The sequence below is a fragment of the Prionailurus viverrinus genome, chromosome A3 (genome assembly GCF_022837055.1).
Source record: "Prionailurus viverrinus isolate Anna chromosome A3, UM_Priviv_1.0, whole genome shotgun sequence".
NCBI classification, from domain to species: domain Eukaryota; kingdom Metazoa; phylum Chordata; class Mammalia; order Carnivora; family Felidae; genus Prionailurus; species Prionailurus viverrinus.
In genome coordinates, this window is record NC_062563.1 from 108212814 (window position 1) to 108237628 (window position 24815).

The 24815-nt window shown below is 41.2% G+C and overlaps 1 protein-coding gene across 3 annotated transcripts in view; it reads left to right on the top strand.

The window, feature by feature from the left end:
* Window positions 1-24815, top strand: part of SLC8A1 (solute carrier family 8 member A1) — a 327815-nt gene that overhangs the window by 254609 nt on the left and 48391 nt on the right. For 2 of the 3 annotated variants that reach the window (XM_047853023.1, XM_047853025.1), the window contains exons 3-7: window positions 7697-7800; window positions 10739-10756; window positions 14762-14830; window positions 19383-19513; window positions 23657-23756. In XM_047853023.1, the coding sequence (XP_047708979.1) occupies window positions 7697-7800; window positions 10739-10756; window positions 14762-14830; window positions 19383-19513; window positions 23657-23756 (422 nt within the window). The remainder of the gene's footprint in view (window positions 1-7696; window positions 7801-10738; window positions 10757-14761; window positions 14831-19382; window positions 19514-23656; window positions 23757-24815) is intronic. The other variant, XM_047853024.1, reaches the window with a different exon arrangement.

Below are 24815 nucleotides of genomic sequence, written 5' to 3' on the forward strand. Positions count from 1 at the left end.
ATGGTTCAGCCATTGTTGAAGTGTAGGGGAGGAAAGATAATTTTTCCTCTACCTTTTAGAGTTCTTGGCTGAGACCATGGACTAGAAGAAAGATAAATAAGAGAAATAAAACTTACTAACATGTCTGCTTCATGTCTACATGAGAGATACCCAGGGAACAATTAGTTTTTCCCTAAGGTAGCTTAAATGCGCGCTTACATACCATCTTAGTAGAGGAAGAGGTGGGGAATGTAGACCTCTGAGAAGCAAGCAGATGATTTTTAGGAAAGATGATTAGACCCTTAGAAGAACAGATGGGAAGTATGACAGTTTATGACAAAGTTTGTCAGGATGTGACATCCACTTGTACTCTTGTCTCCTGTGGTAATGGCTGATGACACTCGCAGGGAGGGAATCTGTGACAGTCAAGCTCCTTTTAGAGTATCTGTCTTTAGGCAGATGGCAGGGGGTGCGGTTCAGAGAAAGGCTGTGCCTGCATTTGCTGTTTTTCGAGTGCCTATTACTCAAAATTATCAGCATACCAACGTGACATGTTCTGCCATCCTTCAGTTAGTGTGTGTCAGAATTTCATTTCTTTTTCTTGTTGAGTAATACTCCATTGTGTAGACAGACCACATTATGTTTATTCGCTCATTAGTTGATGGATAATTAGGTTGTTTCCACCTTGGGGCTTTCATGAATAATCTTGCTGTGAAGACCTACAAGTGGAATCGCTGGGTCATACGGTCACTCTGTTTTTTAATTTTGGAGGAATTGCTAGGTCTTTTCTGCAGCATTTTGCATTCCTGCCAGCAGTGTAAGAGAGTTCTAACCCCTCTACATTCTCTACAACACTTGTCATTATCTGTGTGTTTGCTTCCAGCCATCTTAGTGGGTTTGAATTGGTATCCCATTGCTGTTTTCATTGGCATTTCCCCCACTAACTAATGATGTTGAGCATCTCTTCACATACTTATTGTGCATTTGTTGATCTTCTTTGGAGAAATGTCTATTCAGATCCTTTGCCCATTTTCCAGTTGGCTTGTCCTTTTGAGTAATAGTCTATACCAAAGCTTTTAACATTAAATTTCAAATTTGCCTCACCTGATGACATCACTCTGTGGTCGGAGAAGTTGCCAGATCTTTTCCCTTCAGATGTAATCAATCCTGGGTCACTTCTTTCTTGAGTCTAAGTATGGTAGCCCTAATGTGGAAAGTTTTCAGTTCCACCAACATGCCTTTCACTGACATGGCTCAGAAGCTGAGAGTGGGGTTATGAGGCATTACTATCTTCTGTGGCAACTGAAATCCTTATTTTTCCTACTCTCCCAGTAGAACTTCCATTGTGTAAAAGCCTATCACCAGAGTTCCTATAACTTGGTTGGGAAGGAAATAACTCTGTATGAGTGTAAACCCTGCTGCCTGAATGCTCAAGGTGTTTTCTCACCTATACTATTAGGGTGGCCTGAGGAGACCAGCATTTCCTCAGAGGAGAAAAGAGCAATTTAAATAGTCTATATAATCCACTTTAGTGAAGGACAAAGCAAAATGTTTCTCCCATGTTTCAGTCTAGATTGCTAATTAGACCTGAAATTTAGTTTTGACTCTGACTTTCTCACAATTGTATCTATTCTTTAATACATTCTTTTAAACATCAGGCATACAGTCTTGCTCCCCATTAGCCAGTTGCCAGCCCCTACTGCATATTGGAATCACCTGGAAAACTTTTAAAAACTGTATTCTTGCTGGGGCCCCACAACCAGAGTGTTTGATTTCACTGCTTTCGAGTGAGCCGAGCCCCCCACTTAAAGTTTGCAAAGCTCCACATGTGATTCTAATATGCAGACAGAACCGAAACACAAGCCCAGCTATTACCAGCCTCTTAATTTGTCATCTGACTTAATAAAAGAACGCATTGTCCTCTCTAGGTCCGTGATTCTCAAACTTTAACATGCATAGTGTCATCTGGGTATCTTGTTAATACACAGATCTGATTTGGTGGGCCTGGGGGGTAGGCCTGAGATTCTGAAGTTCTAACAAGCCCCCCACCTCTCCCTATGAGGCTGAGGCTACTGATCGGTGGCTCAAAGTTCTCAGAATTGGTGAGTCCCTACATATTCATGGCACTTTTCGATTACTTCTAATAGGACCTCTCTCTCCTCAGGGATTCCACTTTTTAGAACAGCCATCATAAAATATATGTGTTGCTCTCCTTTTAAAAATAGAATTGAAATTCTACTATTGCTAATCTAGGCAATCCTTAACAAAAAGATAAAACAATAAACCTCTATATTAATTTAAAATAATGATCCAGATCCTTTAAAGTGGTCATAAAAATACTGCACAGCTGAATGAATAAGGAACTTTGTGCGTCATATAATTGAAGGTATTGGTCTTTGAAGCCAGTCATAGGAGTCTCACTTTGTGACCTTGGAAGTTTCTTAACTTCTCTGAGTCATTGTTTCCTCTGTGAATGTTAAGCAGCAGAAGTTACTTCTAGGGCTGTTATGAAGACAGGTGAATTAAGAAATGTAAAGTGCTCATAGGTTCACTGACTTCTCAGTAGGCCTAAAGAGAGTTTAGGGTTTTTTTTTAAATAAATGTTAAAATAGCCATTGCAGTATCCAAATATGTGAAATACTCACTAAAATCTTTTACATGGGGATTTAAAAGTAGAGTCTCTTCTCTTTAACCTCCCAAACTCATCTTTTTCTCACTTCTCTTAACATCAAGAACAGTCTTGAGAAAAACCACAGAAGGGCAAATTGAGGTTGACATAGAAAAAGAGGCCCTGATGCTACTTTGACTTACTGATGAGATATCAGAATATATTTTACAGAGATTTTCTTCTTCCTCTTTTTTTTTTTTTTTTTTTTTTTTACCTCTGCTACAAAAGCCACCTCTTTCTTTCCTTTCCCACCATCTGCCTGAGTCACCACCAGATATACAAACTCCTTGGCCGAATGTTATAAGGTGTTTGGGTCTTTTGAGACCCATCAGATACCAGAGAGACTGAGAAGTCAAAATAGTTGTTGGTTTATTATCAGAGAAAAAGCACTACAAAGAAATCAAAAGGAATAGCCCGTATTTTTCTACTAAACAAATTGATCTTCCTTAAAATCTTTTCCCCCCTAGAAATGGAACCAAGGTGTATTACTATAAAAATTTTGGCCATATTGAGAAATCATCTAATGTTATCATAAGATCTGTAACTACTTTGCTAGTTTCCAGAAAACATCTTTTTTATAGTACACTCAACAACTTTAGAGAGATGTTTTAAAAAAATCAAGTGAAAAGTTCTCATTACCTTCTCCATAATTATGGTAGATGAAAATTGCACGATATCAGCTTTTCTATTTGTTCCTTATCAGGGCAATCAGAGTACAAGAGTTGTCATTGGTTGAAGGGCTATGTCTACCTGAGTCTTCCAGTCTTGTTTTGGTTAACCTTTCAGTCTAAAGAAATAAAACTTGACTTGACTGCTACCTGTCGGTAAAGAGAACAAAAGGACAGCCAACAGGAATCTGTGTTCTCAGGGAGAGGGAGTCCCTGTTATAAAGCAAAAGCCCTTTGAATATGGGATTGGTGTGGCAACGGGGGGTGGGGGTGGGGTGCAAATGGGAGGGCCTTTAATCTTTTCAGTCCTTGAGATTCTATATCCACTGCAAAATTATGAGGAACAGAGGTGTGCTTCTGCTGATTATCAAACTAGAATAACTGGAGTCCTTACCAAATCCACCCCATCTCATGTAACTTCCCCTGTGATGGAAGAAGTGGCATTAGGCTCTGAAAAGTGAGCAAAGGACAGCCTAAGGATAAGTTCCCTTAAAAATTACATTGGTTAGGGGGTGCCTGGGTGGCTCAATCAGTTAAGCTTCTGGCTCTTGATTTCAGCTCAGGTCATGATCTCATGGTCCTGAGATCGAGCCCCAAGTCAGACTCTGGGCTGGGCTCTGTGCTGAGTATGAAGCCTGGTTAAGATTCTCCCTCTCCTTCTGCCCCTCCTCTGCTCGTGCTCACTCTCACTTTCTCTCTCAAATTATGTTAGTCATTTTCACCTTTGCTACCTTTGCTAGGGGGAGAAGTGAAAGGTGAACATTAGCAATCTCTTCTGATTTTTGCCTCTCTTGATTTCAAGGGCTAATTCATAAGGATTAACTTTATCCTGCCTCTTTAAATGGACTGAAATGTCCTTCAATAATCAAGTTGCCTATTAATAGTTTTACTATGCAAGAGCACCAAAATCAATTTATAATTTAATGGTTCCTCCTGTCAGGGATACTATTGATGGTATTATTAATGATTTTGAAATAATATGCCATTATGCAAATCCCATCTATTTTAGGTGTCTTTGCCAGGCACCTACAGAGGTACTGTTTTCTTTTTCTTCATCTTTGATTTTCCAGTCTTACAGTTATCAAATCCTGAAACATTTTCTAAGGATTATGGACCTAGTAAATATTGATAATCTAAAGGTAAACTTTCAGTGCTTATTGTATTATACAAATTGTGTGGGATTTTATATTTCTCATACTCCAGAGTATAGAAAATAAAGCTGCTACAACAATAGAGGATTAAATTCACAAAGGATATGAAACAATGTTATTTGGTTACTTCCATTCATTTGTGAATGAGTGATCATGTTGCTTTTTGGGAAGAAAACCTGTAGTTTTTTCTTAACAGACTTACCCGGTTAGCCAGGCTACTCCAGTTGTCTCTATGGTGCTCTATTTATGCAAATCAAAAAAACGTGGGATTACACATAGGATGGGTTGGGACTGCAAGATGCAGAAAGAGAAGTCAAATGTTTTTAGGTAATATAAGCAAGAGCATTGCAACATAACATTCAGCTTAAAGTAGCTGAACTACATTAAGCTACATTCATTCAACTTCATGAAGCTGCCTTGATAAGGCATGTTAGACCATCAAGTCCAGAAGATGGTGGCAGGGCCCTTCTAATGCCCATCAGCACTTTGCCACACTTGGTCTTACGGGTGATTTCTTTGGTGGAATTGTACAACTGCAGTTTATGACTATAAGGCAGGAAGATGGAAATTAATACCCCAAATGCATAAATTCAATGACAAAGAGGATAGACATTTGGCAGGTTTTGCAAAATAAACTTGATTTCACTGATAACATCAAATTCAGTTCTGAAATAAAGAGTTCATGTATCATCATGGCTTACATCTCTTGTGCTCTCTCTAATAGTTTTTAACTTTTGTAGATTGAGGAATGATCAGATATCTTAATATAGTCAGGGCAGGCTGATTTTATTATATATTTACACACTCTCTCACTCTCTAAGTAAATGGGTCACTTCCAGAAAACAATTCTAGAAGGTAGACAGGAACTGTTCACTGTATACACGTAGTTGGACTTCATCACATTGTTGGTAGTTTTGTAAATGCCTAACTACTCTTTAAAAATGATTTAAAAAATAAATAATAAATAAAAATAAAAATAATTATTGTTTTAGTCATTTACAGATGTTCACCTGGCCTTAGTATTTCAGTCTTTGAGAACACAGCTGAGATAGAAAAGGCCCTGTTATGAACCCCAATTCCTCAGTAATGAGAAATAAGATATGAGCATCATTCAGGGATGTTCTTTAGCTGAGGAACAGAGAGCCGGTTATGGGGCTCCAAAGGACCAGACGCAATCATTTGATCTCATTTCCACAACGTTAACCCCAGAAAGTAAGACTAAAGCATTTAGCATTAGGAACTAGGATTTTCAGAAAATTAAAAGCAACTTCTACCTTTATTTAATACTAGGAAAGAACACTGAAGCTCCTTGTCATACATAGGTCTAAATGAAACTTTGATCAATAACTAGAAGAAAAAAAAAAGATTATAAACAAAATTTGTTCCAGAAGATCTAGAAAACTCCAAACTAAATAACATCCATGACGTTAAAACTGTGTCTATGTAAATTCATTGTTTCAAAAACTTTAGTCAGAAATGTTCTTGGCCAATGTTACTGGAAAAAAATTTTTTTTCAAGGACAAACAAGTGTTTAGGGGGCTCTGAGTAAGTTGCAATATAGGAAGTGATTAAGCCCTTATTAATTAGAAGGTAACATTAGATTTCTTTTCACAGTCATCAGGCTTATGGGAAATTGATATTTGCATAATATTTGCATTTGTCCTACTGTCTGTCAGTCACTCTCAACCAGAGGACCCTAAGGCTACAAGTGCTAATGGATGGATTACAGGAAGAATTCTTAACTAAATGCCTTGGTGTATTGCTAGAGTTGGAAATAGTATAAATGGTATATTTTGTAAGAGTTGAAATTCAACTTTGGAGGGATGAAAATAACTATAACATCATGGTTCCCCATCCCCCACCTTCCAAAACAGCTATTGCGAGGCCTCAGCTTTCTTCTTTAGAAAGACAAATAAAACATGAACACCTTCCCCTTGAGATCTAGGTGGAAAATCTGACTAACTTGAAGAAGAGTCTGATTCTAGGACATTGGGTGGGGTAACATAAAAGTGTTTGATTTTATTTTGTGATGGTCTTATACATTTATTACTTTAATAAAACTTTATGATAAAAATATTATGTTTGGAAATACAGTAAAGCAGAATGAAGGTAAAAAAATTAAAAAATGACCCATAAGCCAGTCACTCACAGATAACCTCTGTTGATATTTTGATGTGATTTACCTATTTGTTCTAAAGGATTGATTTCCGGGGCACAGCTCAGACAATCCTACGATTAAGGCATTTACTAAGTAAATTTTTTTTTTCTTATTATTTTGATCTGTGTTCTTCTGGTTTTCCTCCTCATGATGATGATGATAAACCTATTAGTCCTGAGTGCTACGTGTTGCCTAAAATCATTCCATGGCCTTGGGCAGGGGAGCTATGCGTTGGGTGACCTCTATAATCTTACAGACCTACCCCACACCCATTCTGGAAGAACAAAGTCACAGTACGGAAGGTTCTCTGGAAGTACAGAAGTTTGTCTGGAAGTGCAGCTCGTTAACCTTGCTTTCCTCTTCTCTATGTTCCTTCTCTTTCCCTTGTTCGTCAATTTCTACTCTTCTCTGTTTCAGCAAAACAATATCAGTCAAGGTAATTGATGATGAGGAGTATGAGAAAAACAAGACCTTCTTCCTTGAGATTGGAGAGCCCCGCCTGGTGGAGATGAGTGAGAAGAAAGGTGGGGGAGCTGCTCCAGGGCTGAGCCCAACAGCTTCTTGCTGGCCTGTGCCACCCCTGGATGCCTGCACTCTTCAGACGTGACTCACAACACACACATCCCTCCACCTATGTAACAGGGCATAGATCTCACCCCCGGGGGCCACAGCGGTCCCAACCTGTAGCTCCATCAGCCAATTCTGGCCACTCTGCATGCTGCAGGGCTGAGAAACGAATGTTCAGTGCAGTCAATCAGGCCTTCATTTCTGGGAAAGATGGTGCTAATGTTTGCCAGGCCAAAACAAAGCCAACTTTCTGATCTCTCTTCCTAATTTGGGGTACTTCCTGACAGCTAAGTGAAACAGGAAGAAATGGTGTAAGTGGTAAATTGGAAGAAAACGTCACCGGGGCCAGCTGGGAGTAGCCGTGATGCCCTTTTACATACTTCTGGAGGTCCATGTGTTGCCAGTTCAACCTTCATAACATCACAGTAACATGCAGCTTGGTGAACACCTAGCATGAGCGTGTGACGCCAACCATTTGTTTTGCCTTTGTCTTGTGTTCCCACAGGAAGATCATTACCATTAGAATATTTGACCGTGAGGAATATGAGAAAGAGTGCAGTTTCTCCCTTGTGCTTGAGGAACCAAAATGGATAAGAAGAGGAATGACAGGTGTGAGAGTATACAAAGACATACCAGCGAGAAATTGTACTCTTCTCTCTCCGTGTCTCCTACTCTCACACTTAACTCTCTCCTCTTCCTCGGCTCCAAGTACTATCCTTTATTTCCGTGGAAGCTTTAGCAATTTCATCCCCTTCCCTCATTCACAAGTGCACCAAGAAATGCCCCCTCTCTTCAGGAAACGCCCACTAACCTGGATTGAAACGCAGACTTAAGAAATACCGTAAGAGATTTCTGTAAATCAGAAGTGATGATCTAAAAGCAATATTTCTGTGTTCAGTTATTCACTATTCAGGGATTGTTCTAAAATGTGCTTCTGACTACCAAATCTCCCCTTGAACATTAGTCATAAAAACTTAGTGATAATGCTTATTAGTAATGACTAATAAGTAATGACTTATAACTAATGCCATTAGTCTAATGGCAACTAATAGGAACTTTTGAGATAATTCAGTAATTAGGCTCCTTTCCACAACCCAGTTTTCAAAAAAATAGATATTTAATAAGAGCAAAGACCCTTGAAGAATACTGTTGTACACATTGTAGCATCCATTTGGCCTAAGATTTTTCATATCATCAAATATGACATTTCCAAGGGACAAGAGGTAGACACGAATTTAAGCCTTGCTTAAGGCCTAGCCAGCCTTATGCTCCAAAATGTTTTGATCCTTATAGAATTGACAGTTTTCTAATATATATAGTAAAAAGGAAAAATAAATAGCAGTATCCTTAAAGCTAGATTTTTTTTAGTTGATTTGTACTTACATATTTTTAGAAAATATTTGAACAAAGAAGCCAATTTCTTTGTGCTCTTTGATTTTATATCTATTTCCACGGCCTAGTTTTCATAAGGAAGGCCAGGAATTTTATACCACCCTGAAAGATAATATTTTGTTCTGAATTATCACAAGGGCTTCATATAATTACCCTCTACTAGTGGCCATTTTAAAGGGATTATGTAAATGAGCATTCTACACATTAATAGATCTTACTCACTGCATACAAACATACATGCAGTAGCATAGGAGATGATTAGACCACTTGGTAAGAAATTTATACTTTTACATGTAAGAAAAAAAAAATCAAATATAGTCTATTCCTATATAGACTCAACATTTGGGGGAATTTGATCTCACATTTGTAGGAACTCACAGACTTCAGAGTCCATCAGAAAAAAAAAAAGTGTATGTCCTGACTTAATCATGTCCCAAAGGAACATTTTGGGGACTCATGTTAATGCGGTCTATTTAATATGCTCCATAGGCAGTAGGCAGAAGGAAAAGACACTTTAGAAAACAGAGCTGATTTCTTACAAAGATGGGATCAAAAATGCCTCATTAACATACAGGAAAAAAGCACTTACTTCTAAATGTATTCCTCCAAAACACTGTCTTTTATCTAAAGGAAGAGCATCTTAGATACAGCTCTTTCAATTGCCATTTTAGTAAAATATGCCCTCATGTGAAAGCAAATTAAAATTCCTTGATAGCACTATCTGGTTTCGCACCCTTCCAAGTGGATTCTTGTCACTATAAGTGAAATTACTGACTTGTTTTAGAAAGTATCCTCTAATGCCACTACCATTAGCAGGAAAACAGGGCTGAAAATGTAATTGTAGCATTCTCCTCCACAACTCCTGAAGTAATTGGTATATGTTTAGTTAGGTAGCTTTCACCAAAATAAAGCGCCACTGTATAGTCTGGGTTTAAAGCACATAACCTGGAAGATAAATCACGGATGTCCCACCCCACTCCACCTCCACCTGCCTTGTCGGTTTCCATGAAGTTACAGGTCCACAAGAAGTAGTGTGATCGTGCACTTATAATATGCAGAAGTCATAGATAAGGACACACACATAAGTGCTAATTCCTGGGACTCAAGTTTTGAAGGTTTAAAAAAACATAAGCATCCCTTGATGGCCAGTGAATACCAAATAAGTAGAACCTCCAGAGAGGGCTTTACCTTGTGCCAAAGTCTCCGTCAGGCAGGGCAGCCAAAATAGAATTTCCTGAGATGTTCTATCTATCGTCGTTGAACGACAGGTATCAGACCTGAGATCCTGGATGATTTAAGACTCCCGTATGTTGAGTTCAGTAACTCTCTGGCAATATGTAATGAGGAAGACTCAGTCAAATAAAGTTAAGATGAACTCCGTAAAATATTTCTACTGTGTGTGGTAAACTGGATATGTATAGTATATGTAAACATATACAGTAGAAATGTTTTATGAAGTCCCCAGGTGAACTGTACACATATATAATCAACCACACACATTTGCAAAAATTAGCGTTGGGATTGTTTATTTGAAAATATTCCCAATGCCACATTTCCTTGGGGTGCACCCATGTTAGCAGTGGCCCCCTACCACTGTAATCAAATCTGCCTGGATTTCTTTCTGCTGATATTCCTCTTACTTTCATTATTCATCTGGTCTCTTATTCTGTGTTTGTCTTTGTCTGTTTCTTTCACAGCCCTGTTACTGAATGAGCTTGGTAAGCATTTCATTTCTTGCATTTCCTTTCCATTTTTCTAAGTTATTTTCCATGAATGTCAGGTGATACAGTACCTTTCTGACTCTTCTTTTATTTCTGTTGGTTTACTAGCCATATTGTTGTGTAGGGCCGCTGGCCTCATTTTTGTGTAGTTCAGATAGTTTATATTCCATTTTTAGTTCAGTGCAGTCTCTTTAAAAACCAGCGGTTGCTTAGGTATGCACAAGGATTAAATTTGTGCACTAAGCCCCGTAATCTTAAAAGAATGAGTAGCGATTAAATCATGTGCAGATGTTTTCAGTTTTTTCTTAATTGTGAATATAATTTGGCAAGTTTCTGTATCTTAGATGGGTGGTCAGGCAGCCAATGTCACTAGTATTTGTTATTTAGATTGTAAGTTAAATAAATTGTAACATTTGTTCTTTTTTCTTTTTTAGGTGGCTTCACAATAACAGGTATGAATTTTTAAAGCTAATGACGTCAATTTTTTTTTTTTTGCTGTTTTCACCATGTGTTGTTTACATTTTTAAAAATCACTTCTCATTTTTATTTGCTTTTATGAAGGAAAATACCTGTACGGTAAGACAGTTTTTTTTTTAATGTTCTTCATTTTCCCCCAAATGCCCTTAAAAATCAAACCAAAACCACATTTTAGGTAACCTGCGTTAACATTTAGCCGTGGCACATGGTGTGCTCTTGTTGACTTTACACATTTAACGTTTTACACATTAACAACGTGTGTGTTGTGCTTCTGTATATGCACATTTGTATGGAGAACCTGTAATTGTTCACATTTTGATACTGGTCGATTTATAAATGTTCACGTAGCACTGATGATGTGCTGTGTACCCCTGCCAGATGCTCCAGAGTGCCAGAATAAATAAGACAATTGCTGGCCTTAAGGAAACAGAGGAATTGACATCTAGGACCGCTCCATGGCCCAAGTTCAGGCCCCTATTAATACATGATGCCGGGTTAGCAGAGGACAGAGCAGTCCTTTCCCCTCACCCCACAGCACCAATCTGAGCCCCTGTTTGGGGACTTCAGTTTGAGCTTTATAATCATGGCCTCTTCGGGTGCATTACAGAGTGTTCTATAAAAACCCAAACTGCGAGTCAAAAAGTGTAAAACTCTCAAATTCATACTGGTATCCAGCCTGTGTTGATTACATTAAACTATTCCAAACACTCTAAAGCTATTTTCTTGTGTACAGAAGGAAGATGTTTCCTTACGGCATCCTCCCTTTTGACCCTAAGCAATTTCTCACTTTTTCAGAATCATCTATGCAGATTTAGAGAGGGACAGAAATAATGAATGGTAGGTCTGATCTGTGTGAAGGTGAAGGTTGAAGATGTCTCTAAAGGCATCCTAATGGCCATGGCATTTTCAATATGTTGTGCAGATACCAACAGTGGCATTCTTTTTTTCCTGAAATCAGCTGAACCAAAATATTTAAGGGGGGGAATATTTCCAAAAATTTCCATTTTGCAAATGCTATGGTGGGGGAGTTGGGAATTAATGAAACCACTGTTCATATAAACTCATGATCAGGTCGTTCCAATATGATTCTGTCCAAAGTGGAACTTTCTGAATGCGAGCAATTTCGCAGGGGGTCTTTGCTCTCCGCTTCTCCTCCCCAGACACGGCATTTAATGATAAAATAATCCATAGACTCTCAGAGACACAGACAGTGAAAAGGATAAAAATGCTTAAACAGGACAAGTCCTCACAGAGGGTTTTTAAAATCTGAACCATGTGAAGCTCTCCCCCCCCCCCCCGTCAAGTCTCTGCAGTTGTGCACTGCTGAAGATGCTGGTTTTGAATCCAAGTGTGGGAATTTGCATTTAGTTTTAAAACTTTTATCTTATTTTTCTCATCCCATGTTTGAACTCACTGAAGTCTTCTTGGAAATACTCTGCTCCTGGCACCCAATAAGTTGGTTGTCCTTGTGAGATTTGAGGGAGGTGGAAATTGGGCAAGGTAGCCTTCATGGATTCTGAAATAATTAGAAATTAAAAAGTCAACCATTGGAGAAATATTGTAGGGTCTAGCAGCACCTTAAGTCCTGTGCAGCCTGATAATGAGATCTTCACTAGAAAATCATTGGCTACATAGTGCCTTGTTAAAATACATTGATGTATTTAGCTATTTTCCTATTTTCCTGATCATTGACTATGTCAGGATTTTGCTTTTCGGGCCTTCCTTTTGTGTCACTTGAAGCACCCTCCCTTTTAAATATCTAGGTAATAACAGGATCCTAGTTTTCTTTCCCCAGAAATTGTTCATATCATGTTCTAGAATATCCGTCCAGTAATGCCCAACATTTCCTGCCTTGGACACATCTTGCGTTCAAGAGAACAGAATCACTCCTTCCAAAGATTTCTATCATTTCATGTACTTACTTCATTAAATCTTTCTTAAGGCTTTAATTTGAACTAGAGATTTTCTGTTCTTGCCCCCCTCTTCCCAACACTTGAAATTGATACAGTTAGAACAAGAGAATGTTCCAAAACTCTCTGGGAATCTCCACATTGGCAGGCCCCTCTCACTTTAGATGACCCTTCTTCTCCTGAGCTGGGTCAGAATACCTGGGATCCACACGCTATAGATGCCCAGGGGAAGGTTCTAAAATTTAGGTCTACACAGTGAAAAGCAGCTTTAAGCCTAAAGAACTTTCCTTTGAAGTCACTTTGAGGCTTTGAAGTCAAGGCTTTGAGATGCAAGGGCAGTAGAGAAGAATTAATCTAGCCCTTGGCCTCCGCCTGCAGCTTTTCTGTAGTCTTGTGCAGCTGAGTGTGAAAATCTAAATCTGAAGCAGAATATATGGAAATTGAAAAAGTCATTTGGTCCAAAGCCCAATATATTTCAGAGATTTCATTAGTGGTGGACATTAAGTGCTGGAGGTGATTTTGGAATTTGCAAATCTTTATGTGTTGCTCCTAGACCTTGCCTCATTGAAAGGCCCTTGTTGGGACCTATGATCTCATTCTCCCTTGACCTTTACGGCATAAAACATGATAACCTCCTATACGTTATAGCTCATTAGAGTTTGTAATTTGGCATACCATTTAATCTTCAACCTTACGAAGATATTATTGTTCTCACCTATATGAAGGAAATGAAGGTTGAAAGAGATTAATCAATTGATTAATCAATCTACCCCAAATCACCCATCTGGATTCAGAGCCTGGCCCTCTAATGATGAGTGTTCTAGCACCTTCATTTCCTCCCTTTCAACCTCTTCATTCCTACCTTCATCTTAACCCCTTGGCAATCCAAAGCCCAGCCATGTCTCATAAATGCCATCAGTGTGAATTCCAGTCAAATGAGCAATGAGGGGGACTCATTGCGTGTGCATCACACTGCTTGTGATGTGAAACTAGAGCACATTAATTTGGATTGTTTAAAAAAAATTAAGTATTCTGGTTCAATTTGGAGAAGAGAGAGGCATGTGTGATTCCCTAAACAGGCAGCCATAGAGTTGTATAATAAAAGTCAATATACTTCTCTAAAAGTTGCTCTCCCAGTTAGATAATTCTCATAATACAGTAGACTTAACAAGGTACGTGGCTTTTTAAGAAAGCCAAAGTATGAAAATTCTGACATTGTAACACACTTCAATCACTGCAGTACCTAGGGTAGAGGAACCAACCCCCTTCAATTTTAGCTTCGTTTACAGTTGAGGAAACTGAGTCTCAGAGAAGAGAATGCTTTGCCCAAACTTAGATGGCAAGCATTTTGGCAAAAGTTGGCACCAAGTCAATTTCATCAATTCTCAGATCAGTTCTAGGTAGCTCTTGGTAGAAGTCAACAGCAGGTGGATTTGGCAGTCGATTGAGCCAGAAGTTTAACAAAAACCCTAGGCCCAAATAACCCAAGAGTTACTGTGATGATGGTGTACCCTTGCAAAGCCTGCCAGTGGATAAAACATTCTCCTATTCAGACTGCCCAGGAAATAAATAAGCATGTTCCCAGATGCTATGTCACTAGACCCTCAAACAAACCTATGATGTGGATGGAGCAGGTACTATTATCCCCATTTACATGCAGGGAAACTGGGAAATAACCTGCTCAAGGTTATTGGCTATGTCATTGGCACCAGTAGGCTTCAAAACCAGGTTACCTGTCATCACACCAAGTGCTTTCCATTGTTTTGTGAGGCCTCTGGAAGCAGTCACTTGAAGGGCATGGACATTCCACCTCAGACGCTTGCAGGAATCTAGCAGCACCCCCTACTGAGGAGGGTGTGGTTCATTCACATAATCTGGCTTGGCTCCTAGAACACTTACTCCATTTATTTGTTCACTTCTGTGACCTCCGTAGGAGTAACTCAATCCCCAAACTAACACTGCTTGTGATGTGTGCATCTGGATGTGATGTTTAGCTTACTAATTCCACAAAGCTCTGGTAGCAAACCAGTGCATCCATTCTGCTGATTTTCTGCCTGTCCTTTTTGCTAGGCCAGCCTGTCTTCCGGAAAGTTCATGCTAGAGAACATCCGATCCCTTCTACTGTAATCACCATTGCAGGTACTCATTGCATCATGGTTCTTGAAAACCACAGTTTAGTTAGCTTGAAGTTAACTGCCTTCAAGTGTTCTTGAAGTCTCTAGACATGAAACGGTTTGGCCCCTGTCCCCTCTAGAACATTGCTAAAGGATACAGTGGCTTCTCTGCAGCTGGGAGTATGGTGGGTCATCAACAATAACACAAGCATATCCACACAGGACAGGATGCATAGTCAAGGGAGCAAATGGACCTGAAGAGAAGATTGACCCCATGGCCTCTCCCTCTCAAGTTTCAACATATTCCAGATTTCTCTCAAGTCTCGCTTCTCAAAATGGGTCTTTCATTCAAAGTATAATGAAGTTTCTTTAAAAGCAAGCTGTATTTCTTTCCAGAGCCTGCCTTTCTTGCCTCCAGGCAATGTGATGATAGCCACATACACACTGATGATAATACATCTGTGGGGGGTTCTCTAGAAGGAACATTACCAAGGTGACCAGAGGACCATGCAGTCATCCCAAATCTACCGTAAGCATAGAGCCCAGGCATCATCTCCAAGTCTCTGGATGAGGACAGGGATATTCATTCCTCAATCATCGCCATCACTGGCCACTGTGGTAGAAACACTTCCTCCTGCCCCAGTAGGACTTTCCTATTCCTCACATCACACTTACCCACTCAATAATCATGATACCCAGACTTGACTGGTGGTTTTATCACAGGCTTGGTTTATGTCTTGTCAATACCGATTTTATGGGGTGCCTGGGTGGCTCAGTCAGTTGAGCATCCAACTTCAGCTCAAGTCATAATCTCACAGTTTGTGGATCTGAGCCCTAACTCAGGCTGTCTGCTATCAGCACGGAGCCTACTTTGGATCCTCTGTCTCCCCCTCTCTCTGCCCCTCTCAGCTTCGCGCTCTCTCAATCTCTCTCTAAAAAATAAACACTAAAAAAATACTGATTTTTACAGTGGGTATGAATTACACATTTGATCTTTAAATTGTGTTGGTTGGTTAAGCCTATGATGTTATGTGATTTACTATCAACTTCTCAATTAAATATGATGAATTTTAAAAGTATACTTGTATATGTATGCAGAGACAGAGACAGAGAATGAATTCTCTGACAAGCCAAACTAAAACTCCAGTATGTTATCACTGTGCATAAGTAAGGAGGTGAAACTGACTTGGCCAGAGTAAAATGGACTGTGTTTGATCCAGCATTCAAAATGAAAAGGAAACAAAACAAAACAAAAACCAACCAAGTGAAAAGGAAACAAATATAATAGACCATCCAAACAAATTATGTTAAACTGTTTCCCCCAACCAATAAAAGATATCTCAAGAGAGGATTTTTTTTTTAAGAGAGGACACTTTCTTTCTTTCTTTTCTTTCTTTCTTTCTTTAATTTTGAGAGAGACAGAGACAGTATGAGCAGCATGAGTGTGAGGGGAAGAGAGAGAGAGAGAGAGAGAGAGAGAGAGAGAGAGAGAGAGAGAGAGAGAGAATATGAATGAATCCCAAGCAGGCTCCCCACTGTCAGCACAGAGCCTGATACAGGGCTCGAACTCAGGAAACTGTGAGATCATGACCTGAGCCGAAACTGAGAGTTGGACGCTTAACCGACTGAGCCATCCAGGTGTCCCCAAAGAGAGGACACTTTTTTTTTTAATTTTTTTAATGTTTATTTATTTTTGAGACAGAGAGAGAGAGAGAGAGCATGAACAGGGGAGGGGCAGAGAGAGGGAGACACAGAATCTAAAACGGGCTCCAGGCTCTGAGCTGTCAGCACAGAGCCCAACGCAGGGCTCGAACTCACGGACCGTGAGATCATGACCTGAGCCGAAGTCGGACGCTTAACCGACTGAGCCACCCAGGCACCCCAAGAGAGGACACTTTTTAAAACAACAGACCAGTATTTGCCAGCATCAAAAATCTGTACCACAGATACTAATTTATCAATATCGTTGCAGAGCAACACCAGGATTTATCTAGTTGCTTCTTTTCCATCACATACAATTCTCTCTTAAATGTTCATGACATTTATTAAGTGCAAATAGCCCTGACCTTTCCATGACATTATGCCTTTGTGCTTGGACATCTGTCTGCCTGGAATGCCCCCTTCTATACCACCTTCTAGCCAACCTTACCACCAACTTCACCTGGCAAGCTGCTCTGCAGGTTCCACAGCCAATTTCAAATATTTCCTCTTTTCTGAAGGCTTCCCTGACTCCCTTAGACAGAGCAAGCTGCTTCCCCACCCTGATTTCTCAGCCTCACCTCGCTGCATTCTAAGCTCTCCCATCTCTATACCTCACTTCTCACGTGAACAACAAACAGGATCTTTATATGCATATACAGCAAATGTCAGGAACTAGTTACAGATATAATAGCACCAAACTAAGCATTTCATCCTGATCAGAAGGATGGAAAGATGACTAAAAAGGGAATAAATAACTGTTTTTAATCACTGTAATTCAATTTCATTTGCTACCATGTCCATTTGTTCAATGCCATGTTCCAAATAATTTCATTTTGTGGAATGTGGCATTAAACAATGTGACCACATCACCTTTCTTTTGTAATTTCTCCAATTTTCTACATAAAGTGCCTTGAGTCCCATTTAAAGCAACTTATCACTTATAAGTAAACTACGGAAAAGGAAGCCATAATAAATATTCTCTCTCCATGGTTTTGCAATTCAAATAATAATCCTGGCTGTTCTTCTGGAAAAATAATTTTTATTTGCTGTAAGTCTCTAAGACATCCATGTTCAGCCAAGGTTTTGAACAAAGACACTAAAAGAACCTACTGCTACGAAAACTACCAATAACATTATCCTGAGTTCAAGGATCAGAAAGCAAGGAATCAAAATACGATTGACTTGAGCACTGGGTAGACTAGACATCACATATCTCAGCTGACCACTTCCTTGACTACATACACAATTTCAAGGACAAATCTGGAGGACACCAGTTGGAACCCTTTGCCTTCTCTTGGGTCATAAGTTCCCAAGCCTGCTATAAAAATCTCTACTACTTCTGCAGTTAAAATTAATCTTACCCCTCTCTTTTGTATCTCTTAACATTTAGCACTTTCTGGTCAGTCCAAAATCACTTATTTTTTAGTCTCCATCTAATTTCCTTGAGGCCATGTAAGGACTGGGGATAGAAAAGCAGATTCTAAAATATTATTTTAGGAAGACACTATTGAATACATACTAAAGCATTAATATGCTACATCCTGCTTTTGCCTTGGGTTGGTTTTGACACTTGGTATTTAAAATGCTAGCTAGCAGTATCCCTAGCCCATCTTCTCTGTGCCCTAGCAGTGAGCTGGCCTAGGAACTGGTTCTCTACAAAATTTGCTAGAGCATCAAATGGACCCACCATAGCAGGGCCCTCAGCAGAGGGAAAACTTGTCTTTGGAGGGAATGAGAGGTATGGACTCCTGCAGAAGCTGATGCCTAAATAAACACAAAAGGCAAGAAGACTGGGCTAGAAGTCCCTCCCTTTCTTGTGTTTCCTCAGTCAACAGATTCCTACCACAGGCAGTTTGCCTGGAAAGTTCTAGAAGCAAAGGCATCAGGGCAGAGGTCTTTCCATACCACCCATACAACTCCCTTGGAGATGAGGTACATTTGACTCAAGTAGCCTGTCTCGTTCCGGCATCCTGGGCCTGAAGGATAAGGAGGTAGAGTGATTATAGGAATGGTGTTTGCCATGTGCATGGCCTTTTTCAGTCTGAAATTTATCCTAATGACCTTCACATAGCGAGGAGCCAACTGTGAGCTTCCCCTCATTAGTGGACTCTCAAGTCCATTAACATTTTCTTAACACCCACTAGCCTCTCCTGGAGTGTAAGGAACCTGGTGGTTCTGGAAATAATCATGCTCACATGGTGAGTGGTATTAACTCCCAAAGGCTTCACCTTTGCCCCCCCGTTTACTTTAAGATGAGCGTGGTCAAGGTCTTCCTAACAAATCTCAACTTTGCACCACAGAGCGGAAGCACGAGGTCACAGGCATCGTTGTGAAACACGGAATGGATGGTTTGCTTCTTAACTTGCAACAGGGGCTCTGGCTAAGATCAGAATCTCCCTTCAACCAATTTTTTGGCACTGGGGCATTTTCTGTTGCCTCCGGAGAGTAGAGAGGAGGAGGCATCCCTTGTGTCACTCCAGCACTTTTCATTACGGTTCCTTTGGTCACCTGCTAAAGGAATGTATAAAAACAGCCAGGTGAACCAGCATCACAGGGGACAGCTGGGTGATCCCTCAGCACAGACGGCATGCAGGCAGAGTCTTTCCCAGTGATATGCCCATACGAGCTGCTTTCCTGATCTGCACTTTGGCTCGTGCTCAGGTTGTGGGTCATTTACAGTCACCTGCTGTTAACAGTGATGTGATGTGAAGTGATGACATGCCAGCACTTCTCCCCTCCGGCCTTATGATCTCACCCAAGGGACTTTTAGTAGGTCATTAGGGCTTCCTTCCTTCTCGGTTTTCTTGTAGCAGAACCCAGGGATTTCCAAAGAAAATTGAGCACAGGGCTAACTTTCTTGCCCTTCCCTTTCACAGAGGAATGTGATGACAAGCAGCCGCTGACCAGCAAAGAGGAAGAGGAGAGGCGCATTGCAGAAATGGGGCGGCCCATTCTGGGAGAACACACCAAGCTGGAAGTGATCATTGAAGAATCCTACGAATTCAAGGTATGCTCACCAACGCTGCCCACGGGGGAGGCCAGGCCCATCTCGGGACCCAGACTGTCCAGACTGCCGTCAATGTCAGGAACTGGCTCATTAACTGAGAATCTTTTCAGGGCAGAACTAGAATGAGAAAGGTAGGGAACCAAGAGGTCCTGCAAACTGAACAGTATCAGAACCAGGGGCCAGTGGGTGGCATCGGTCACTGCCCAGGGTCAGAGGTGCCCCAAAGGGAGGACTTTGTCTGAGGGGAGAGCAAGGAAGAAGCAAAGGTGGATTCCAAGAGATTGTGATGTGTGGAGAAAACCAAGCTCTATTGGAAGAAACCAGTGAATCCATTAGAAGCAAACCGTTCACACTGCAGACAGGACGCTTTTGTTCTGGAGGGGGAATGGGAAGCTCTCCCTATAAAACATCCACCCCATTGACAAGTTCTCATTTATAATTAGTCCTCCTCGGGGCGCCTGGGTGGCGCAGTCGGTTAAGCGTCCGACTTCAGCCAGGTCACGATCTCGCGGTCCGTGAGTTTGAGCCCCGTGTCGGGCTCTGGGCTGATGGCTCAGAGCCTGGAGCCTGTTTCCGATTCTGTGTCTCCCTCTCTCTCTGCCCCTCGCCCGTTCATGCTCTGTCTCTCTCTGTCCCAAAAATAAATAAAAAAACGTTGAAAAAAAAAATTTATAATTAGTCCTCCTCTTCAGATCCTAGGACATTTTAGCACAGTCAACATACTAAAGGTATATAGTGCCTGTGAGCAGAGAGTTCACAACTGAGCAGATGAAATTGGATTCCTGGTCCTCTGGATGATGAAAAGTCATTTTTCAGAAGTTAAGCAGATGGGCCGTAGAGTGAGCTTAGAATTTTGAGGCGAAACTTGCTGTCCATTTTAGCTGCTCCCTCTGTCCCTACTCTACCTCCCACCCGTCTCGTTCACACAGCCCTGACAGCTAAGACCCCAGGAGAGCCACACGCTAATTCTGGAGCGGGACATGAAAAGGAACCTCGTTCTCTGGTGTTCCAGAACTACAAACCCACGGTGCAGCTGCATCTTCCCCAATTATTTCTCAAAAGCAGACTCTGCTCCTATTTGGAAAACCAGAATGAGGATCCCAACAGGGACAATCAGGCCAGGACCTTAGAAGCCTCAGTATTTTATCTCGATGTTTCATAGTAGTGGCCTCTTTTCCTTTAGCTGGATCCATTAATTATTTTTTAAAATTAGTTCACAAACGGAGGTGCCTGAGAGGAGACAGGTAGAAGGGAAAATGTCTTTTTGCAATTGAAGTGAAATTTTTTAAAAAATAAAAAATGCAATTAAACGTTCCCCTTCAGGCTGCTGCAAATCTCTGTTTCTTTCACTCATTCCCATGCAAAGGAACAGGGGTAAACACTGGGACCTGTGCTTTCTGGGCAGACCCCAAGTATCGGAGCTCACCTGTTGTTTGATCTAGAACCTGCGGACTGACACACACATACACAGGTTCCCTGTGATCCCAGGGGTGCAGATACCTCAGACTGTCCATTTCCACGGACCAGTCTGTCCAGATGTAGCCAACCTCACTCTTCCTCATGCCCCCTCTTTTCACCTGGAATCAGAGTGCCTGGTGCCACCTGTTATAACGGAGATTCTACTACTTGGCATTTCTGGGCAAGTTTGCCCTCCATCCCTCCAGGGCTCTCATGGGGAATAATTGTATGGGACAGCCTGCCATATGGGACAGTCTGTCTCTCCTTTATGGGACAGCCGGCCTTCCCCTTCCACGCACCCAAGACTAGGAAGAGCAGTCACAGAAACTTTCTGCAGGAAGCATCGGACTGGGTGTGGCAGGGCACGGTCTTCCAGGCGGCAAAGCGTTCTTGGGTCCAAAGCTCTCTCTCGTAACCACTCCAATGACCTGGACGTTTGAAAGCTCCCCAGTCTCTTTACAGAAGTCCACTTGTTCGGGGTTCTTATCTTTCTAGAATAGCTTCCATAGGCTATTTCCTCCCGTCTCCTCAAAGTTCACCAGTAGTCACTATTAAAAGGAAAGGGAGGTTGAGGGCATGTTCCTGAAGTGCCCTCGAATATCAATATGATATTATTCTTTTAAGAAATTTATTTTTCTAGGTCCATAGCTGTTTTTAAAGAACCTATTCAGAGCTCTTAGAACTATATGAGAGACTCGAATCTGGGTGGTACCTCACAATGTCCCACTCTGCGTTTGCCTGCTGGGTTCCTGTTTACTATTTTGTGACTAAGGGTTTGGCTTCCTGACACCCACTGCTGATGGTGAGGCTATGACAATAGCCTACAGGTCCAGTGCAGTGAGAGTTCAAATTCATCTTACTTAGTGTCCCCTCTTCCCGTGGATCAAGGGAGGACACGTATGCAAATTAAGCCCTCGGAGGAACCAGGCTGTCCCACAGTCCCCCAGAGTCAACATGAACCAAAGTTTACAATCTACCCTGGGTTTTTCATACACATAAATTTTAACTTTCATTTATTTTAAAACTTTGTTCTTTAGAGATGTTTCTTGAGGCAACTCTGTGTGTTTAACTATTACAGCAGTTTATCTCTTTAACTGTTTATCTCCCAGGTGATGGGATTCTCTGCCTTGGCATCAGAACAGAGGGCTCCTTTGGCGAGACCTTCCCCAAGTTTCCATTACAGTTAGGAAAAATCAAAGTCATTTCTTGTCATATCCTGCACAGAACTGTGAGTTGGCATCAGCCAAGACACTCAGTGTGCTTGATAAAATGGGGCTGAGTCCAGAGAGAAAAGACATGCCTGTCCTGTGCCTGAAGATACTGTGGCCAAGAGCAGTGACGGTTACAGCAGTTATCAGGGGTGCTAGCAGTTCTAGACACAAGGCTAGGGCGGAAAGGTCACCACCCTAAGGAAAACATCTAGCAAGGAACGACGTTGAAAGTACAGAGTGGGCCAGTTGGAGGTGGGCCCTTTCATGCTTATTATCATCTCCATGTTCAGATGACTCTTGTCGAACTAACACACTTGACGTTCCGACTGAGCTTTGGCCTTCTGTACAGGCTGCTCAGATCACATTTTCTTCGCTCCCAGTTGGCTGAGAACTTGCTCGCTCTCTCTCTCCCAAGCCATAGTCAGTTGACGTGCATTGCATTAAACGTGTATAGATGTTGACCTGAGACAAATAATATGTGTTTTCTGCCTCTTTGCAATTAGTGGGGATTCGAGGATGCTCTGACAGTAAGTGTGGATATGTGTGGTAGACTAGTCCACGCGATAGTCTCTCTGGGCAGGGTACCCTCATGTCCTGGGAGTGACCCTTCTCCCCGTAGTCGCTATGATTGGTGGTAGTGCTTTGGGTGTATCTGCCTGCTTGGTTCTCCTGTGAATGTTTGGCTGTTGTTGTTGTTACCTTAACTGACATTTAGAAAGTTAGAGGGTGCTCACTGTAGAAAGCCAAGTGCTTAAAAAGAAGTCTAAGAGAGAAAAAGAAGTCTAAAGAGAAAAGTAACAGGGAGGGAAATCTAGCGCAACATCAATTGCAATGTGCCCTAAACCATATGAATTAAACTTCTCTTGTCTCACCTTTTCTTGTTTGCAACAGAAGTAGCGTTAGAGTGGCTTCTCTAACAGCCGCCAGGCTGACAAAATCAGTAGCCACAGAAAAATCCATTTATTGATGATCCTGCAGCAGAATTCTTGGGGCTCTGCTCTCTGGCTACATTTCATTGATAAACCAAAGCACAATAATAACAGTTTTTAGTTCCATAATCTATCTGCCAATTCCAGCTATTCAGAAACATGTAATGCTGAGCAGGCCATATACTAATTCAGTTATAGACAGGATGCCACAGTTGAAGCCAGGAAAGAAGCAAGTTCATGAAGCATTCAAGGGGAAGGGATGGGCTTCTGCAACGTCTGCTCTTCTAAACACTGAGGCCATTCTTCACATTAGGCAGTGAAAGAGGCTCGAATTTGCTATGAAGCAATTTCTATTTCCGAATGGTTCCAGCCAAGGGCTATGCTCGTTTGCATAATCGTAACAGTGTTTGATGTCAATACTGTTGTTCTGAGCCTAACATCCCCTACCCTTCGTAGAACTCTGGGGTTTCAAAATCACCAAGGTCTTAGATTTCCCAAGGCTTTAACCAACCCAACAGTTATCTTACTCTTTCCAACCCTTCTAGAGTACCGTGGACAAACTTATTAAGAAGACAAACTTAGCCCTTGTGGTTGGGACAAACAGCTGGAGAGAGCAGTTTATCGAAGCCATCACTGTCAGCGCTGGTGAGTACCTTTCTCTGCATGCTGTAAATGACAACGGCCCACACTGAGCTTGCTTTTCCTACTGGGACCACTTGGTCTATGTCAAAGCACCAACGACCTTCCAGGGTAAAATTAAAAGAGGAATAAATGTTTTGGTAGCATACCTGCACATTTCAGAGACTGCCTTGGACTTTCTAGATGAAGCACATGTCTTCAAACATGGCATTCTTCTCCATCTACACTGTGTCTTTCTTTCTGGAAATAGACAAGATAAACGTAAAGGCGTTTAAGGCTTTTGTGTCTCTAATTCACAGACAGCCAATCACAAGTCTTTGTCCGGGAATTTCCCTGAAGCAGGAGAAGTGGCCAAATGAAGGTCACTACGGAAGCAGCAAAATGCTAGGTGGGAGAAGGTGACATTAAGACACTTTATCATTTTACACTCTCTTCAACCGTGTCTAACAGATCAGCGTTTGCACTGGCTCTAGAAGTGCAAAGGAAAATCCTACCAAAACGAAGTTGTTTTCAAACTCAAGGAGTCAGAGACCCGAGGGAATTAAATATAGAAAGAAAGGTCTTTTTCTTGACTTCTCAAACCTTGTCCACTGTCTGTATGATCGTATAAAGACAGAGGAAAGCCCCTCTCAAAGATGCATGAAAGCAACACCATTGTGGGATTTCCCTCCTTAATCCTTCCGTTCCATCTTGACTGGTTCTTTCTCTTTAGCACTCCCCACAGGTCCATCTTCTACTGTTGCAGCTATTGAACAAGACTAGAATGTTCTAAATAGTGATTCCCACTGAAAAGTATGGAACCAACATCACTGGCCGTTAGGTCGTGACTGCTAACACAACCCCCTCTTTCCAATCTGCCGTAGAATAATCTGACAGATGCTCTGAAGTGGGAACAGAGGGTGGTAGGATTTTTGTGCCTCTTTGTGATTAATGCTGTTTATAATCACACTTTGGTTTCTTGCAATTGAGTAAATAAAGGAAACTTATGAACCTTAAATGATGGGAAATTGCTTGGAGAGATTTGGAATTTACATGCAAATTCTCCTCGGGGGAGGGGAAAACTCC